Source organism: Manis pentadactyla, chromosome 4, assembly GCF_030020395.1.
Source record: "Manis pentadactyla isolate mManPen7 chromosome 4, mManPen7.hap1, whole genome shotgun sequence".
NCBI lineage: Eukaryota > Metazoa > Chordata > Mammalia > Pholidota > Manidae > Manis > Manis pentadactyla.
Genome location: NC_080022.1, coordinates 55,990,295 through 56,010,221, shown reverse-complemented (window position 1 = coordinate 56,010,221; position 19,927 = coordinate 55,990,295). Strand labels below are relative to the sequence as shown.

Here is a 19,927-nt window from a genome sequence, read left to right as displayed (position 1 = left end):
TCCTTTCAGATCCCCTCCCTAGTTAGGTTCCAGGATTTTTTTGAAGTTACTCTGCCCTGCTATCTGGGCTTCCTTGCCCTATAGTAGAAATGCCAGGGCAATGATTATATCAGGGCAGCATGGGCAAGAAAAAGGAGTGCAGCCAGAAAGTCCCACTTCAATTCTCCCCCTTCATCACTGCTCCTCATTGTGCAGGCATTCAGCCACCCGTGCTTCTCCTGCAGCGGCCTCAGAGCCTGGCTTGGTGGTGTGAGCCAGTAACCTGTGTATGGCCATCTTGCCAGGGACTGGCATCCCCCAGCAGGGGTTCCTTGCCTTGGTATTTGATGTCCTGGCTATGCCACGGGATTTCCTTCCTTCCTCCCTCCCTCCTTCCTTCCTTTCTTCCCTCCCACCTCTCTTTCCTTCTGTCCTTCCTTCCCTTTTTCTTTTTTTTAGAATTAAATGTATTAATTCAGTAAATATTGAGTGCCTACAGTTTGAAAGACCTTTTGCCAGATGATGGGCTAATAGCCAAAGAACCTTTCTAACTACTGCTTTCTCTGGAATTAGCTGAGCAAATCAAGTTGGCATTGCCCTGTCTCTGAGTCACCACACTTGCCAGGAACCCACCTGGGCTTCCTCCAACCATGATGTTTGCCAGGGCATGTTCTCTCCTTCAGAACTCTGCTAACTAGTCCCCTTTTCTCTGTCACCTTCCACAATTACTCCTTTAGTCTCAATCACTCAGCTTCCCATCTCTATTTTTACTGAGGGTTTCTGAATCAAGTTATGAAGTTGCATATCAAGAAACAGAAGAATTATGTTTCCAAATAAGTTATTTGGAAAAACTGCCCAACTAAGAAACAGGTGCGTTAGTGTTTTTGGTCTTGCTCTGCCACCAGCTATGATATCAGCTAATTACTTCACCTCCTAGGCCTCAGTATCCAATATCTTTGTGGGCCTCTATGACACTAATGGCTTCTGATTCTTTCAGTAATTTCAAGAATTCCAGAGCACAGGGACTGGTCTGAAATATTAAATACATTTTTTACTTGCTGACTGATGGATTTAGCACACATTCAATTTTCATCATAAACTAACAACATAATTCTTCTGTTTCTTGATATGCAATACTGTGGCAGGTGCCTTTTACAATAAAGTTATCCCTACTTACTCAAAATCAACATAATTCTGCCTGCTGGGGCATTATTTTTCCCTGCCTAGAAGGAAAGTTATATATGTCAGTAGTGTGAACATATATTGAAAGAGAGGGAGACACAAAATTATGGTGCATTCTTCCTACAGGTCATTCAGAATATTTGTAAGAAGGGTGCTGAAGGATGGGACCATGTGACTTGCCAATCTGCCTTCCAGGTCACTGTGGGATTCACGACTACTTTAAGTATGGTCTAAGGAGAGGCAATAGCTCTTGAGATTCCATGATTTCCAGGATCAGGACCTCTCAGCTGCAGCTCAGTTCCAGAGAACTGTTTCATTTCCTACTTTCCCTCCCCTACATGCTCATCCTTACTGAGCCATGTCCTTATTTAATGCTGTCCATTCTGAGTAGTAGTAGTCCTCTTAACTATTTTTGTCATTGGATCCCATCATCTTCCAGTTCTCCAGGGATTTCATTCCATTAATTATCCCTTCTCTCCCCTCTATCTTCAAACTCATCCCCACCTGATACTTTTTTTCAATATATATGCCCACTCACATCTCACTTTAAAACAAACCCTCACATTTGCACATTTGTACTTCTTTACCTGGCTAACACCAACTTTCTCCATGCTTTACTCACATGTCACCTCCTCTCCAAGTCCACGCTTTGGCTTTTCTCTTCCTGGAGTTTCCTGTGCATACCTCTAATCTCACACTTACTATACTATACTATGGTTTACTTGTTTATATGTCTGCCTCTCCTACTTGACTAAATACAACTGGGGGACCTCAACAGGATTTTTTACCTATTGCTGGATTCCAGTTGCCTTATTATATGCTCAATAAATGTTGAATGAATGAAGTAGAGACCAACTCTAAAGTAATGAATGTGTCATTTTTGAGAAGTTGTTACTGAATCTAAATAAAGAACCTGGAATAGGTCCAGAAAATTCATGAGGTTTATAACCTCAAGATTTATCTGCAGTGAGTTTGAAGAAGTAAAGTATTATGACATGTTATGTTTGAACAACAGCACAATACCAAGCAGTGGTATGAGTTCAATTTTTCCCATAGAATTCATTATAAAAATATATATGTCGTTTTTATCCACTGAAGAAAAAACTTAAAAATATAAAAAGCAAAAGGGAAGGAAAATAATCTGAAATCTCATAATGCAGTGATGACTTTATTAACATTTTCATATATACTCAACTGGATTTTTTTACTATGCAAAAATGTGTACTCATGTAAATATGTATTTTAAATGGCATCATCCCATATCCAGTACTGAAAGCCTGCCTTTTTACTTTATGTGCATCTTTCCATGTCGATAAAAACATAATTACAACATCAATTTAGTGTTAATGTGGGATTATGGCAGGTGACGGTCATGATATACTCAACCAGTCCATCCTCTGTTATTTTACATTTAGGTTGTTTTTGGTATTTCCATATTTCAAAATTTTTTAACAAACATCTTTGTACCTATATTTTAAGCACTTATTATTTGCTGAGGATACATTTCTAATGGTAAAAGTTCTCAGTCAAAAGTTATGTTCATAGTTAAGGTTTGTCACACATGGTCAAATTTTCTTCAGAAAGTAGCACCAATTTACACCCCCCCCCAGCAGCGTACAAGAGTATCTTGTCCCCACACTCTTGCCAACATGAGTTATACTAATTCCATTTTCTCTGACTCAATCTGATTTGGTTTCTCATAGTCTTTCAAAATTTGCATGTCAGTGATTGCTAGTTAGACTGAACATATTTTCATATCTTTATTGCCTTTTTATATTTATTTTTTCAGTTGCCTTTCATATCTCCCAATCTCTTACTTATTTGGAAAACTTAGATGATAGATGATAGACAGATAATCAATCACCTTTTTGCCAAAAATGTAATATACACTTTTCTTAAGTTGTCATTTACACTTTTAAAGCTTTATTATGGTATTTAAAATTTTTTTATTTTACTTTGTATAAAGTTTAAGCTTTTTTTCCCTGTAGTTAACCCATCTTTTCCTTCAGATTTCTGCCTTAAAGTACTGACTCCTTTTGAGGCAGAGATTACCAGTTGCCTACCAGATATTGTCTCCTCATCTTCTATAGCAAGGGAACACTGCTGTCTTAATTTATTTCTGAACCTCTTTGCAGCTGGGTGTGGCCAGGTGACCAGTTATTACTGCAAGTGTGCTGTGTGACCTGAGGCAAAGCTCCTCAAGAGTAAGGGGTGTGCCCTTCTCTCTTTCTTCTTTTCTTATGCTTGAAGGGAAATAGTAGAGCTCCAGCAGCCATTCTGGATTATTTCCATTTTAAGGCTGGAAAGCAGTGTGGCAGAAAGAAGGAGCCTGGAGTCCTGACTATGTCACGAAGCTCTCACACCAGCCCTGGGCTGTCTATCTCTGAACTCCTCTTTCGTGAGAAGATAAATACATCACTGTAGTCAGGCCCTGGTAAGAGCAACCCTTATTTCTAAGAACAACCCTTAATTCATATACCAACTCAAGATTATATCAATATTTACTTGTATTTTCTTCTATTTATTTTCATCTATTTTATTATCTCTATGCTTATATATAGGTAAATGACTGATAAGATATATAATCAAGATTTAACAATGTATATAAAATGATCATGCTTGGTAGAAGCTTCTTCAAAATGATGATTGCTAGATTTACATGTAGATAAAATTATTACAGTGCATTTTAAGGAAGGACCTAATTATATTTTTATTCCATTAGGTATTTTTGGAAAAAGTCAGGCCAATGATCTTGACATGGAATCCTGTAGTAATACAGATGCTGAGAAATAGCATTAATATCCTTTTTCTTGACTAATCATGGGCTTTTATCCTTGACTCATCATGGGTTTTCAGAGGATACAATTGTAAAATGTGTATAGCTAGTTGGAGATTTTCTATGTAGACAACTGGATACCTATCTAGATTTGTGTTTAAAGAGCTACAGTGTAGTAAAATTTTACTACAGTTTCAATTTAACAGCCAGAATTTCATTTTTATACTACTGATTTTAAAATGTTTTGACTTTATATATAAAATGCTTTTTTAAGAACTTGGTGACATATATTATTCTTGTTCTGAAAAAATCATCCAACTATTAGTGTTCAATTTAATGTAACTCTTAATATTTCCTTAACTAACACATATCAAGCACCTGATAAGTATTAGTCTCTGTATTTAATCTCACAATGACCCGCAAGACAGGTAATATAACCTCTATTGTAGAGAGAGAAATTGGAGTTGTTAATTCACTTGTCCAAGGCCACTCATAGGCTGAGTGGAAAAGACAGCCTTTAAAGGCTGCTGACTCCAAAGTCTAAACTCCTGTGCACTCATGCCAGACCCTGAGCTGAGGCTGCAGAAGATGAGTTGAGGAAGACAGTTTCCCACAGATAATATTAAAGAAAAGTTGGTACTCACCTGCCCCACACAGGTCTGTTATGATAATACGAGTGGGCAGGGAATTGCCCTTTGAATTAGCTGCCGACACTGCCACAGCCCAGTTCCCAGTTCTAGGAATGACCCATGTCCAGGAGGCCTGTTCAGTGATGTTTTGTAGTGTGGGTTTCCCCGCTGCCTCCTCTTGCAAGGTCACCAGATAGTGGAGGATTTTTCCTCTTGCCTCTGATAAACTCAGATTCTGTAAAAAACATATCCACCTTACTGTGTACTCTCAACAAAGTCACTGGAAGCTCTGTGCCTGGCCCTCTGCAGCAAATGGCTCCATCTGGGTGACCTTTTAATTTGCATTTCTTATCTCTTCCACTGAACACTATTCTGCCTCTCCCCACCTCCACCATTTAGAAAAATATACCAGTTAATATTTTTTAAAACTAATTTTTAAAAACACCTGATTTTCCTTTCTTGCTTCAAAACAGAAGAAAACTCAGTTACCTCCAATGGAACAAGAATGGGATCTGAACTCAGATCTGTGTTTGAGTTCCAGCTCTACCAATCACCAGCTGTGTGACCTAGGCCAAGGCACTCAGTCCCTCTGAATCTCCATTTCTAAATTTGTGAAATTCATACACATATAGACACATACACACACATATGCACAGACTTTAATAGAGAAAGTGCAATAATGCTCACAAAACAAAAACCAGATTTTCAAGAGCTAATCTAGTAAAGTCTACACTTAGTGAACTGGATTAGCCATCTGTGCTAGGAAACCAAGACACTGTTTATAAATGTGTGACTAATGAATTTTGGAACACTAAAAATTCCAATTGAGATCATTTGGGAGCAATCCCAGAGAGTAAGCAGAAAACCAATTATTTGTATTGTAACACTGTTCGGATAAGGACTATGGGAAACAGAAGCAATGAAAATGGAAAGCTGCCAAGGCCAGCATTGGCAGTACCCACCCATGCGTAGTGCAGGGAGAGGAAGGCTTAGATCTCCAGACTTAAGCATTACAGTTTTCTTGGCAAAGTTATTCCTTCTATGGGGTGGAGGGTGCCCTCAAGCTGCTGAAAGACACACCTTAGGACTGACAAATGCCTCTTTCTCTGATTCCCTACTCCCTAAGCAATCTTCTAATTTGGTTTCTGGTGTAGTTTATCTGTCAGGAGAAGCTGGGCTAGCATGAACATCTGGTTCCTTTAAAATTTGTATTTTTCACTTTAAGTGAATAAATTGGCCTTCTGATTAAAATCTGCCTTCTGAAATAATTAGCATACTGGGAGAGAATGTTCCTATATGCTGACTCAAGCCTTCTGGTCGGTCCAACAGCTGCATTTCTCACTGTAAGTTAATCCACGAACATCCAGCTTTTTACATTTCAGTCTCTAGGAACTTGATTAATGCAGGTCCTTTTCTAGGTGCCCTTCTGGATCCACATGGCCTGAGACTGGATCTTAAACCATGGTCAGTGTACCAGGTGAATGCCATATTGCTGGGGGCTCTTCTGGGTGCACATTCAGCCTTTTTCTAAAAGATAAGTCTTTGTGTACTGGCAAGAACCAAGAAAGTTAGCATTTCAAATGTCCCTCTCAGCTGATCACATAAACTTATTGTGTGGGTTGAAATAAGTGAGCATTTCTGAAATTGTGAAGTTCTGAGATGTTATGAATAAACATGCCCTTTGTCATTGGAGAAAATACAGGATAAATTAAATCAAAGACTGCCTAGGGAAGACCATTCCTCAAGTATCTCTTACTTTATGCTCTCCTCTCTGTCTCCTCTGTAGGTCCAGAGATAGGGCTATTACCCCACCACAGGTACTCCTCAAGAGGGAACCTGAGTTCACAAAGCTCCCCATTCTTGCCAGGGATCCAAAGGGCTTCAGGTCTACTCTGACAATAAAGGAAAGAGAGCCCGCCCTACTTGGAAGAAACACCAATTGGAAAAAACAGCCTTTGTTACCTCCCTCTTGTTGTCCTACATAGATACCTCAGCAATCTCAATCAACAATCTCAAAGTATAGTGCTGGAAGGGGGGAAAAGGTCAAGTCTTCTTGGATCCAGTGAACTTGCCTAGTGACTGCTGTAGAAATCCAGTGGATCACAGTGACCTAGTAAATAGAGGTGTGGTTCTGAAAAGTCAGTGATGGTTCCCAGAGTGCAATGAAGGTCCTGGGCCCATCCTCTTGCATCTTCCCCTGCATATCCCATATTTTGGAGTTGAAAATATTAGTAAGAAGATGACTGTGGGGTTAAGGTAGTTAGACAACTAAATATGATATCCCATGAGTTATTCATGTATTAAATGTCAAGCAAGTTTTGGGATAAAGGTTAACATCTCCCAGACAGTTGGTCTCCTCATCCAAATTTAAAAATGGCCTTAAGTTGTCTAACAAGGTCCATGGAACAAAAGCTTCAGTGAGCCAATAGGAAAACAGGTATTTATCCAGCTGGGTACATAGTCTCCTGAAGCAACTGAAAACAATATAATAATCAGTTTGGTTTTAAAAAAAAGTAACAAAAGTTTTGCATGTAACATGTGTAATCCATCATCCCTGGGTCATACTTGGCTCTAATGGAATGGAATATCATCAAAGAACAACAGAACTGGAAGGGAATCTACAGATTAACACATAATTCAACATTTTACCAATGGAGAAACTAAGTCCCAGGAACATGAAGTGACTTGCTTATTAACCCACTCAAGAGATAAGTGGAGGAGCTAAGAGTAGAATCCAGGGCTTCTGACTTCTAGACTAGTGATCTCTCTCCTTTGGGTGCCGCTCCTTATATTGACAGGCCTGAACAATAAACCAGTAAGTACAGGGCACCGTGTTTCTTAGTTGGAATGACCAGTCACCCTTCTGGGGCAAGGTTGCAAAGCAGCTTCTCTGTGAGGCTGGGCTATGTTCTGACGTGAAGAATCAACAGCAGACATGAGGTCAGCAGTTTGGGGAGGATGGACCCAGAATCCTTTTTTCTTCAGGACAGGCCCTGAGTCACAGGAGACAAGCTGTGAACCCACAAGACCTGCCACCTGAGGAGACAACTGAGTCTCTCCAGGTGAACTTATTTTCACTCTGGTATTAGTTTATTTGGGTGGGTGAAAAGGGAGAACCTATCAGTTAATGGGCCATACCCTGAGTTAGGAGCTTTACATCTATTGTCACATTTAGTCCTTACAACTCCTCATTCTGAGAGGTTTTGTGCGCCCCCTGGTGGATATGAGAGAAGGCGCTGTCTGGACCATGTCTGAGTCCCTGGGAGTGTCTCAGAGACCTGGTCCTTTTTGTACCTATGTGTGCAGTGCTGGGAGCAAGTTTCAAGCCAGTGATCCTACTGTCATTGTCACCCATCCTCTATTGGTAAGAGTGTACTAAGAAAGAAAAGTCCTATTGCACCTCTCTCTTTCAGTTTTCTTTCTGCTCTGTTCTGTAGGAAATAATCTAACTTAGTAAACAATGCCTTTCTGACTTAGATGGCATGAGAAGCAAAGAGAAAACAACTCCCTCCTAAGCCTATTGTAATAACTTTGCTGCCTGAAAAGGCTTTCAGCATCAGAAATAGTTTGGTGAATGTGATCCATGATAGGACAAAATCTGACACATGTCAGAATGCAGGGCCCTTGTTTTTTGTTTTGTTTTTAAGTATATTGAAAGAAGAATGTTTCTGTAAATTGATAAATAATTTCTTAGGACTTAAAAAAACTGCATTTATCATAAAGGAATTATTCTACTTGTGAACTCCCCTTCATGCAAATAATAATAAAACTGTTAGAATAGCCTATATATATATTTTTAAAAAGTCTGTAATCAAGACCCCTTGAAAGCTGGGGAATTTGAATACTTACTAACTAACTAGTCATAGCTTTGCCTATGAAGAGACTTTTTTTCTTTCCCTGTTTTTTTCTTTTTTCTTTTTTCTTTTTTTTTGGTTTTGGAACACTGCTGACTTGGTTCTTATTAGGGCAGATCCTTTGCTTTCCTGCTCTACCACATAGCAGCTGTGTCACCTTGTGCAAATTATTTTACCTCCCTGAAGCTCAATTGACTTATCTGTGAAATGAGGATAATTCTATGTACATCATAGGTTTCCTGGAGCATGCAATGGGCTAGGAGGAGTATACTGAAAGAGTGCTTGGTGCTTGATAGATATTAAGACACTTAATGAGTTCCTCGCTCTCAGTCAGTCTAACATGAAAATCATGATTGGCACTTTCCCATCATACCCAGATGACTCTGCTACCAATCTATGGCGAGTCAAGCCATCTTGACTTGGTTTATACCGCTGCTCTGTATGGAAGTCTCACCAATGCCACATAATTGATTACAAAGTACATATAAGTTTAAGCCTGAGCACTTTGATATCAGAACTCATGGCTGCATTCAGCAACCCCAGTCCAAAGTGACAGAGTGACTCAAAAGATAACCGTCATCTGGAAATTTTTAAAATCACTGTATTGAAATGATCTACCCATGGATCTGTCTTTCTACTGGCCTGTCCACTCATCTTGGCATCCTCAGAGTCATGTGAAACATTTGTTTCCTAACAATGAATTAGGAAACACTTTTCAAGATTCTCTCATTAATTTCATAACCACCTCATGTGGTATATACTATTATTATCTGCATGTAACTCCTTAGAAAGTGAGTTACAGAGAAGTTAAGCACCTTGCTAAAAAACACACAGGCAGTAAGTGATAAAGCTGGAACTTAACCCAGGTAGGATAGTTCTATCTAGAGGCTGAACTCTTAACTGCTTCATGCTAGCACTTAGTAGACACTTGCCAAGTGTTTTTCTACATTACGCTGATTTATTTCATGGTCATACCTCAGAGTAGTTATCCTGGCATAATGATTTATATCTCATTTTTCAGCTAGAAAAGCAGCAATATAATAGAAACTATTGACTACATTCTGCTATCAATTCAAAGTCCCTGCATTACAATTGGTATGTATGTAACTAGTAAGCAAAGGAAAACAACCTGTTCTTTCTGAAAGTATCTTGGGAAATTCAGTGCCAGTCTGCAATGGGACAAGGGCTGGGAAAGGGAAGGAGGAAGAATTGAATATTGCAACACAACTATTGAAATCTTCCCATCTACTGCTTTTGTATTTAAATATTGACTCTGATACTGGATACCTCCTATAATTATGTAAGGGTCTCAGGCCCCTGGCAGTCAGTCTTCCCTGGGGATTTACAGCAGACCTTTATCCTACATCAATATAAATCAAGTTATAAATAATACTTTCTACTTTTACTGAATCTCTTTCATATGTGGAGGCCAAAGAAGTCACACATTCTGTGCAATGTGATATAGGTTGGAATATTCTTCATACAATATAGAGAAATAGAGGAAGAATGAGACAAAGTGAATGCATTGTATAAGCTGCCTCCAGTCACAGCAGTCTTTCTGAGGCCAGGCTGTAAACTGTGTGTGGGGCTTGTTATTTTCTCTTTCTTCTCACTTTCTGTGGTTTGAGGGTAGCTGTTTATCAAAACGAATTACTTTATTTGATAAATAAAAAACCACAAATCTTCTCCCTGCTTTTGTAGCCAAGAGTTTCCCTAATTCTCTTGTGTATTGCTTGTCAAGGCCCTAGAGCTATGCATGAATTACAAGAGAGAGTCACTAACAGCAGGAAGCCATGGAGCCCTTGAAGTGTGGCTAGTCTGACCTAAGATGGGCAGCTGCTCTCTGGAGAGCAAACTCTAAGCCATTCTACCCAACTGGAACTTGGTAGACATCCTGGTTTTTAAGAACTTAGTAGGAAGAAAAAAGACTATAAAAGAGCTCATTAATAATTTTTCAATATTAGTTACATGTTAAAATGATAGCATTCCGGACACATTTGGGTTAAGCAAAATATATTATTAAAATTGTTTCTTTTTATTTTCTTAGGTGTGACTATGAGAAAAATTTAAATTATACATGTGGCTTGCATTTGTGGCTTGCTTTATATTTCTGTGAGAAGACACTTCATGACAGTGACCTTTCACATGCTGAACCCACAGTCTCCAGAAGGTCTTCTGCCAAATGATCTCTCACCCTTGTCCTGGCTAACCTGTTCTGAGGTCAGCTCCAGGACTGCTTTCTGAGTGGTCCTCTCCAATGCCTTGCCCATTCCCCTCCCTGCCCTATTGGCTGACCCCGACCAGCATCCCCCGAGCTGAACCTTGAGCTCCTTAATACCTGAGTGTCCCCATCATCCCCACTCCTACTTCTGTTGTCCCTGCTGGACTGTGAGCTCCAGAACGTGAGGACTGGACTTGTCCTGTCCACTTCCATATCCTTGGCATGCAGCCCAGTGATCTGTACTAAAAAGGGGCTTGAATACATTTGTTTAAATGAATGAATGGAGTGGATTCAGCTTCATTTATACAGATATTTCTCTTCCAAATGCATGACCTCAGAAAGTCTGTGATTTGCTATGACCAAGACAGTGAAAGGAACTGGAGAAGTTAACATGGCTTTACTCCATCCCTGTATCTTTATGTTATCCTTATCTGTATCTATACAAGGTGGTGTTCTTAAAGGATACATGGTGAACTAACTGGAAGAGAAGTATATTGGAATCACTGACTAAAGTGCTTAATTAAAGCAAAGGAAATAACATGAGGCTTTACACAGAAGGAGATGATGAGGGGGAAGATTGCTACAGTCCCCGTGAAGGGCTCTAACACAGCTCTGGCCTGTTTGTGGCAGAGCAATGTTTTCTGCTTGTTATTATGTTTGTTGTTTTAGCAATACCCAGGTGTTATTTTATTTCATAGATTAGGCTGTACTTTTTGGCTTCAACATAGAAAGTATTTTTTTCTCTTAAAAACAGCTATGGCAAAAAATAGTACAGGATATTTTTCAGGAAATGGAGTTTTCCGGAGAAACCATGGTGTGAGAAAATGAGTAATTATGTGGGAAGCAAAACAACAAAGCAAAGGTCTTCTTCACCCTCGACACACTCATACACTCACATTCACACCCGCATATACCCCCCATACAAATCTCCCACACCTATGGTCTGACTGTTTGTGTGTCCCCAAGATCCACATGCTGGCATCCTAAAGCCTAATGTGATGGTTTTAGGATGTGGAGCCTCTGGGAAGTGATTAAGTCAGGAGGGTGAAACCCTCGTGAATGGGATTAGTACTCTTATACAAGACCCCACAGAGCTCCCCAGCTCCTTCTGCCATGTGAGGATGAAAGAAGTCCGTGACATAGAAGAGGCCCTTCACCTGACCATGCTAGCATCCTGATCTTGGACCCCAGCAAAATTGTGGGAAAAGGATTTCTATTGTTTTTAAGCCTGCCTGTCTATGGTATTTTGTTACAGCATCAAGAATGGACTAAACCACTCACATTCTTCACACATATAAAAACTCACACACATTCACATACATATGTGCACATACCCTTTGCATACATGCACGCATGCATATATCACATACATGCACACTCACACATACTCACGTACATTCACACCCACACTCACACATGTACTTACACCCCACACAGGGGCTGTACCCATTCAGCACCTAGCTGTTCTCCAATGTAAACATCCCACAAAAACGAAAGCTCAATTTCCCCAGCTACAAGAGAAACATTCACTCCGTTCATAGGCTAATGGGGCTTTACTTGGGGGTTTCTTTGGTGCCAAGACCTGAAATCCCCTCTCTGTAGTGGCAGGGGTCCTTCTCAGTAGATTTCTCAATATTGATCAGAGTAAACAAAAACAGAAAATAACCCACAGATATTTGCTTTCTTTCCCCGGTGAGATCTGATCCGGCTGACAAAGCACCTGATGTGGCTGAGCATTTCTCTCTAGCCTGACATTTAGATGAGTCCCTTGCAGCAGGGTACCATCCTGCCAGATTCCCATGCTGGCCCGACAGTGGCATGAGGAATCCTCAGCTGCATGAGGACAGGAGTGGTCCAAACAGAAGGGGCAGTGATTTCTGCATGAGGAGAGGCTCCTAGCAGCAAGCACCAGAGCACCTAAAATCCTCTCACTAGAAATCACTTCACCTTCCTAGGCTGTTTGTGAATTCTTAAAACTAGTAGAGGGGCTGCATGCTGGTTAAACTCCCACTGGCTCTAGAGGTCTGTGGTTCTGTGGTTCTGCAGTACAAAGCTGGCCTGCTCATCTCAGTAACTCTGGTCAGTGTTTTATGCACACTCCCAGGTGAGTAGCCATTTTGGGGCCATTGAAGAAGTCCAGGATTTGGCAGGAAAGGCCTTAATCCTGTAACAGCTCTGAAAAACTGAGGACTAGATGGAACTTTCCTCCCCTTGGGCTGGCCAATCATTGAAGATTTTGAAGGTGCCCTGTCATGCTCACCATCTGGTGCCAAGTTGTAGAAGCTTCTAGTATTTATACGTTTGGCTTCTTATTCAAGCCAGTTCTAGCCCAAAACACTCACAGTTCTGACTCCAGCAGAGGAAAGATTTTCTTACAATAAGAGATGCCCATCACGGCAAGGACTGCTTACAAAGTAGAATTCTCCCTGTCCCAGAAGGTCCCAGCAGAGACATCTGTGTGTCCTGGCTGGAGTGGGAGTGATGTTTATGAGAGAAAAGGTGGATCAGAAGACAGTTAAAGCCCCTGTGGATTCTAGTACCTCATTTTAGAACCTAAGCTTTGTGAAGATTAGGACAAGATCAAAATGAGGAGCAGAGAAGAATTCTAGCTCCTGCCCTTTTGCTAAGCATTATCCGTGGCTAACAGATGTATATTTTGACCTTGTTCTGAAGCTGGTTTCAGTGTACCATGATCACACCTGTTCTAAACTCTTTTTTGTCACACTGAGAAGCAAACAGGCACGGCACTGGGTGTGTTATTTTCAGTGTCAGGATAAAAATTCACACCATAGCACTGTTTAGTTTTTCCTTGATGACCACAGTGGTTTTCCCACATTGTGCCTTCTCATTGACAGATCCCTGCAATGGTCTTGTCTGCTACTCAGATCCCAGTATTATTACCATTATTCTAAAGAAAGAAATACTGGACTAGAGAAGAGTGAAATGAGACTAAAACAACTTATCTTTTCAGATCACTGTTGAGGACATTTGGGGAGGAGGAATTTTGGTTACACAGTTCGCAAGTGAGGTGGCATGGTCCCTGCTGAGCATGCTACATGTGGGAGAGGTAGGGGTGGCAAGGGGGACAAGAGTCAGAAGAGAGGGCACAGTGGGGTCAGATGCTTGGGGATGGGAAGGGACCTGGATCTAACTGGAAGAGGATGATGTAAAGATGAGATTGTGTAGAGGGAACTTGGTCACTTACATGCAAAGATGAAAACCAATAGCCAAGAACTGAGCTGAGTTCTTCTATCATATTCCCAAATTACAGTTGTTCTAAATGACTTGCTTTGAGAATTGTCTTGCTATAAAAAATGGCTTCATTTTGAATCAAATTCTAAGCTACAGTTTTAGTTTCAAAGTGAAGAGCTTGATTATGACTCACCAAGCTATTTACAGTAGTCTCCTCTTACACCAGACATTTTGTGTGTGTGAAAGGAAAAACAGGGAGAAAGCCCATTTCTTGCCAGGCTCATTTCTTAAAAATGAAGATTGCAATTATTAAAATCTATCATGTTAGCCCCATCAGAGGACTTTATATTCACTATTCTGACTCTTCTGGTTTCATGTTCATCAGCTTCATAATTTCAAAACTGTTTATTTACCCTTCACTGGAAGTCAGAGGGATGCAGGTTTTGGGAAATTAAGAGGAGCACAGCTCACCTGAAAACCTCTTATTATAAGCATGCCAGTGAGTAGCTCAGTTCAGTTGGTATTTTGTTTCCACAAAGATGAGTCATGATGCAGCAGCGGGAGTTCTGGATGGGGTTTCAGTCCCAGCTCTGCACTTGGTAGCAGGGTGACTTTGGGGACAGTTGTGAAACTTTCACAACCTATGGTAACATTAAGCCTCATTGTTTTCTGGAAGGCTGTTTAGTTCACTGCTGCTCTGCCACTACTCTGAGGAAGACCTGCTTTCTATTCCCACACATATTACGTTCTACTATTATTAGGGTTCCTGAGGGAGGACAGCTTTTTTTCCATCATCTATCAGTTCAATGACTATAGAAAATGTATTTCTAAATATTCACATCCACGGATTTCCCATCTTCAATTTGCTGAACAGTGGGTAAGTGAAGTGGCATGGTCCCTGCTGGGCATGCTACACGTGAGAGAGGTAGGGGAGGCAAAGGGGACAAGAGGCAGAAGAGAGGGTACAGTGGGGTCAGAGGGTGGCATGCTTGGGGATGGGAAGGAACCTGGATCTAACTGGAAGTGGGTAAAGAGAAGATGCCATTGTGTGGGGGGAACTCAGTCAGAACTCCCACCCTTAGTTGGCAAAAGTAATGCCACTGAGTCAAGTATCTTGAGAATGTGGCTGAGAAAATGAACTCCAACAAAGTCTCTAAAGCCTCATGTTGAAGCCACTATGGACATAAAAGGTATTTTTCTGCCCTTGAAACTTCCCATTTAAATATATAATTCTCCTTATGTGTCAATTATATATCAATGAAAACAAAAGCCCAAGTATATAAATCTTCCGAATTTTAAATTGACACTGAAAACGTACCTTCCAGAAGAGAGAAATCTGTTGTCTCTTGTAGTCAATGTGCTTTCTCGTGTACCAGACATCTAACATCCCAGTGGGTTCTGTTTTAAAACATATTTCACACAATATAAAACCTTTAAAAGTCACTTGGTTGATTTAATAAATGATTCTGGAAGAGTAGGAATACAGGACAATTTCAGTTTTCTTTGTACCCCAGCTTTTCCTTTTTCTTTTCTTAAACAATAAATGTGTATATCTTTGGCCATAAAGAGCACAAGGTTACCCTAAAAACACATTTTTTAAAATGGTAAGGAGGAAATTAAATTCTTAGCTTACTTTTAAAATATGTATTAATAAAATAACTTAAAGAAAGTATTTGTGGTTATTTATTTTTTGTTAGAATGCAGAAAGAATTCTCAGCAAAAAAATGAAGATATAAATCATAAGGAAAACTTTTGATCGTGTAAAAATATAGAATGCAAACATTAAATCTTGTGCTCATCTTCATTCCTGGACTTATCATGTTGTGGTATAATTATCTGGTTTTATGACCATTAGACAATGATTGACTTGAAAGGAAGGCCTATCTCATTCATGTTATATTCCTCACACCTAACACAGGGTTCGGATATTAACAGGCTCCAATAACTCTTTGTTAAATGATGAATGAACAAATGAACAAATCAGGCAATATTATCAACTTGAGGCTGAAATGCAGGCTGAACTAACAGAAGAAATAATTACCAATCTGTAAGACAATGGTCAAATGACCTGATTTAATTTTTGAGGAAATCCATCAAACATAGTTGAAAAGAATCAGAATAATCAGCTCCTGTGTGTAAGAGTGTGTGTGTGCATGTGTGTGTCTAAAATATCAGATTTGTTTTGATGTACAGCTAGGGTGGAATCAATAGTAGCAACCCCTGAAAACAGGCTTGTACCAACCTGACTTGTTTAACTGTGACACGAATATATTTGAGGTCAGGCTACATTGGAGCTTGCTTCTGGAGCAGCAGGTTCCATTTAATCAGATGGAAATTTCCAGAAAATTAATTCCCACCTGGATAACATAAGACAGCCAGGGAGAAGGGAAGAGAAAGAGGGAAAGATCAGGAGCATGTGTACCAGTACATAATATGGGCAGGTCCTGTGTGGGCCCATTCACAGTGACATCTCATGTCCTCCTCAACCCTGTGACGAATGCAGCTCTAGTGCAATGGTTAAAGTGCAAGCTCCAGAGCCAGGCTATCTGTGGGCAAGTCCCAGCTCTGTGATCTGGAGCAAATATTAACTATGACCTTAAGCCAGTTTCCTCGTCACAGTGCTGTACATTACACGGGGCTGTGGTGAGAACTTAAATGGACAGACGAGGGCTGGCACCTGGGAAGCACTCTAAATTTGGCTGTTGTTTCTTTCATTTGGAAACTGAAGTGCCAGAGGTGAAGAAACTTATTCAAGGTCCCATAACTAATCACTGGGAAGCCAGGCTGTGAACACCATCTGTTTCATCGCATTGCCCATGGTCTTTGCTCTGTGCCACGCAGTTGCCTGGCTCTGAGGCCTATGATTTTTCTACAATACTACCATCCCCCGCCTAGGGGGTTCTTTGATGTTCTACTCTTTTCCTTGATCACTTCCTCTTCCTGTCCCTTTTGCCCTCTTCCCTTTTTGTTTTTTCTAAACATTCGCTTCTTTTCTTCCTCCTTTTCCCACCACTGGTAGTATTTACCCTTGCAGTGAGGATATATTTTAGAAGTAAAATATGCTTACATAATACATTCTACAAATGCTCTCCATCCTTTAGGATTATAAAGAGTGACCCAGGAATTAAACCCAGGAGTTTTCTATGCTAGTTCAGATGCAAAAAGGAAAAAAAGGCACAGACAACAGAAGGAAAGTGGACCCCACATTTATTAACCACCCACTATGTGCCACATAATATTTGGACAATTTATGTACATTATCTCATTTAATCCTCACATGCGCTGGGGGTACATGTGATTACAACTGTTTTACAGCTGAGGACAAGGAGGCTGACAAAGGTTAAATGACTTATGAAACAACTGGAGCTGGCATATGGCAAAGCTGAATGATGAGCCTAGGTTTCACTGTCTCCAATGACCCTACTCTTCCAACACAGCTCACTATATTGAGCAAAGATCTGAACATGCCACAACAAGCTAGATAATCCAGACATGTATTACATAATCAGGATTTGGAAATTTGGGTGTGTTCAGAGTTAAAGCCAGTTGACTTGTTCCATAGTGCTAAATGTCTTCAGTTAATTAAATATTGGTAAGAAATTTAAAGGGAACACTCATTGCTTCATTAAAGATCTACAAGCTACCAGATTATTGCAGAGCTAAGATTTACATTCTAGAATCATACTCTCTTCAAAGGATGATTATTCTCTGCAAGTGAAACTGAAATTTTAATGGTGCCCACTTGCAATGTAAGCCTCTATGGGAGAGAAATCATTAGTTGAATCTATACATGTTTGAAGTGCAAAATTTCATGACCAGGGGTGTCAAACCACTGGTGCTTTGAGCAACATAAGGGCTAATATATTTTTTCTTCCTTTTTCTTTTTTTATTAAAGTACCATTGATAAACAATCTTATGAAGGTTTCACATGAACAACATTGTGGTTTCAACATCCACCCATATTATCAAGTACTCACCGCCCCCACTGTAGTCACTGTCCATGAGCATAGTAAGATGCTATAGAGATATTACTTGTCTTCTCCGTGTTGTACACTGCCTTCCCTGCGACCTACCTATTTATGATTGTGAATTATAGTGCCCCTTAATCCCTTTCTCCCTCCTTCCCCCCGCCACCCCTTACTGTCCCCTTTGGTAACCACTGGACCCTTCTTGGAGTCTGTGAGTCTGCTGCTGCTTTATTCCTTCAGTTTTGCTTTGTTGTTACACTCCATAAATGAGTGAAATCATTTAGAACTTGTCTTTCTCTACCTGGCTTATTTCACTGAGCATAATACCTTCTAGTTCCATCCATGTTGTTGCAAATGATAGGATTTATTTTCTTCTTATGGTTGAATAATATTCCATTATGTATTATTATGTACCACATCTTCTTTATCCATTCATCTATTGATGGACACTTAGGTTGCTTTCATATCTTGGCTACTGTAAATAGTGCTGCGATAAACATAAGGGTGCATATGTCTTTTTGAACTGGGAATTTTATTTTCTTTGGGTAAATTCCTACGAGTGGACTTACTGGGTCAAATGGTGTTTCTATTTTTAGTGTTTTGAGGAACCTTCATATTGCTTTCCACAGTGGTTGAACTAATTTACATTCCCACCAACAGTGTAGGAGCGTTCCCCTTTCTCCACATTCTCACAAGCACTTGTTTCTTGTCTTTTGGATGTTGGCCATCCTAACTGGTATGAGGTGATATCTCATTGTGGTTTTGATTTGCATTTCCTTGGTGATTAGCAATGTGGAGCATCTTTTCATGTGCCTATTGGCCATCTGAATTTCTTCTTGGAGAAGTATCTGTTCAGATCCTCTGCCCATTTTTTAATTAGGTTATTTGTTTTTTGGGTGTTGAGGCATGTGATTTCTTTATACATTTTGGATGTTAACCCCTTATTGGATAAGATATTTATGAATATATTCTCCTATATTGTAGGATGCCTTTTTGTTCTGCTGATGGTGTCCTTTGCTGTAAAGAAGCTTTTTGGTTTGATGTAGTCCCACATGTTCATTTTTTATTTTGTTTTCTTGCCTGAGGAGATGTGTTCAGGAAAATGTTACTCATGTTTATGTTCAAGAGATTCTATGAGTTTTATGGTTTCATGACTTGCATTCAGGTCTTTGATCCATTTTGAGTTTACTGTTGTTTATGGAGTTAGACAATAATCCAGTTTCATTCTCTTACATGTTGCTGTCCAGTTTTGCCAACACCAGTTGTTGAAGAGGCTGTCTTTTCCCCATTGTATATTCATGGCTCCTTTATCATATATTAATATACCATATATGTGTGGGTTTATATCTGGGCTCTCTTTTCTGTTTCCTTGATTATGGGTCTGTTCTTGTGCCAGTACCAAATTGTTTTGATTACTGTGGCTTTGTAGTAGAGCTTGAAGTTAGGAAGTATATGCCCGCCAGTTTTATTCTTCCTTCTCAAAATTGCTTTGGCTATTCAGGGTCTTTTGTGGTTCCATATGAATTCTAGAACTATTTGTTCTAGTTCATTGAAAAAGGCTGTTGGTATTTTGATAGGGATTGCACTGAATCTGTAGTTTGCTTTAGGTAGGATGGCCATTTTGACAATATTAATTCTTCCTATCCATGAGCTTGGGATGTATTTCTATTTATTGGTGCCTTCTTTAATTTCTCTCATGAGTGTCTTGTAGTTTTTCGAGTATAGGTCTTTCACCTCCTTGGTTAGGTTTATTCCTAGATTTTTATTCTTTTTGATGCAATTGTAAATGAAGTTGTTTTCCTGATTTCTCTTTCTGCTCATTCATTGTTAGTATATAGGAATGCAACAGATTTCTGTGTATTAATTATAAGGGCTAATAGTAAAGAGAATCTTTGACATTCAACTGTCACAATATCACTTAAAGTTGTAACCTTCCCAACAAAAGACAGGTAAAACTATTCTAGGCAGGCAAGAAAAAGAAAGTCAAAGACCAATATGTCCAAACAATTACAAAACACATAGAAAAGAAACTATAATATATCCAAATGATTACAAAACAAATAGAAAAGATTCTATGAAACAGTATGTGTGGCAAACAAATCAGAGCAAGCCATGTGTTGCTTCTG

At 39.7% G+C, this 19,927-nt stretch overlaps 1 protein-coding gene across 2 annotated transcripts in view; it reads right to left on the bottom strand.

Annotated features, from left to right (window-relative positions):
- IL12RB2 (interleukin 12 receptor subunit beta 2) overlaps positions 1-19,927 on the bottom strand; it is a 62,402-nt gene that overhangs the window by 21,920 nt on the left and 20,555 nt on the right. For both annotated transcript variants that reach the window (XM_036933141.2, XM_036933142.2), the window contains 2 exons: positions 15,152-15,231; positions 4,582-4,801 (listed from right to left, as the gene is read on the bottom strand). In XM_036933141.2, coding sequence (XP_036789036.2) covers positions 4,582-4,801; positions 15,152-15,231 — 300 coding nt within the window. The remainder of the gene's footprint in view (positions 1-4,581; positions 4,802-15,151; positions 15,232-19,927) is intronic.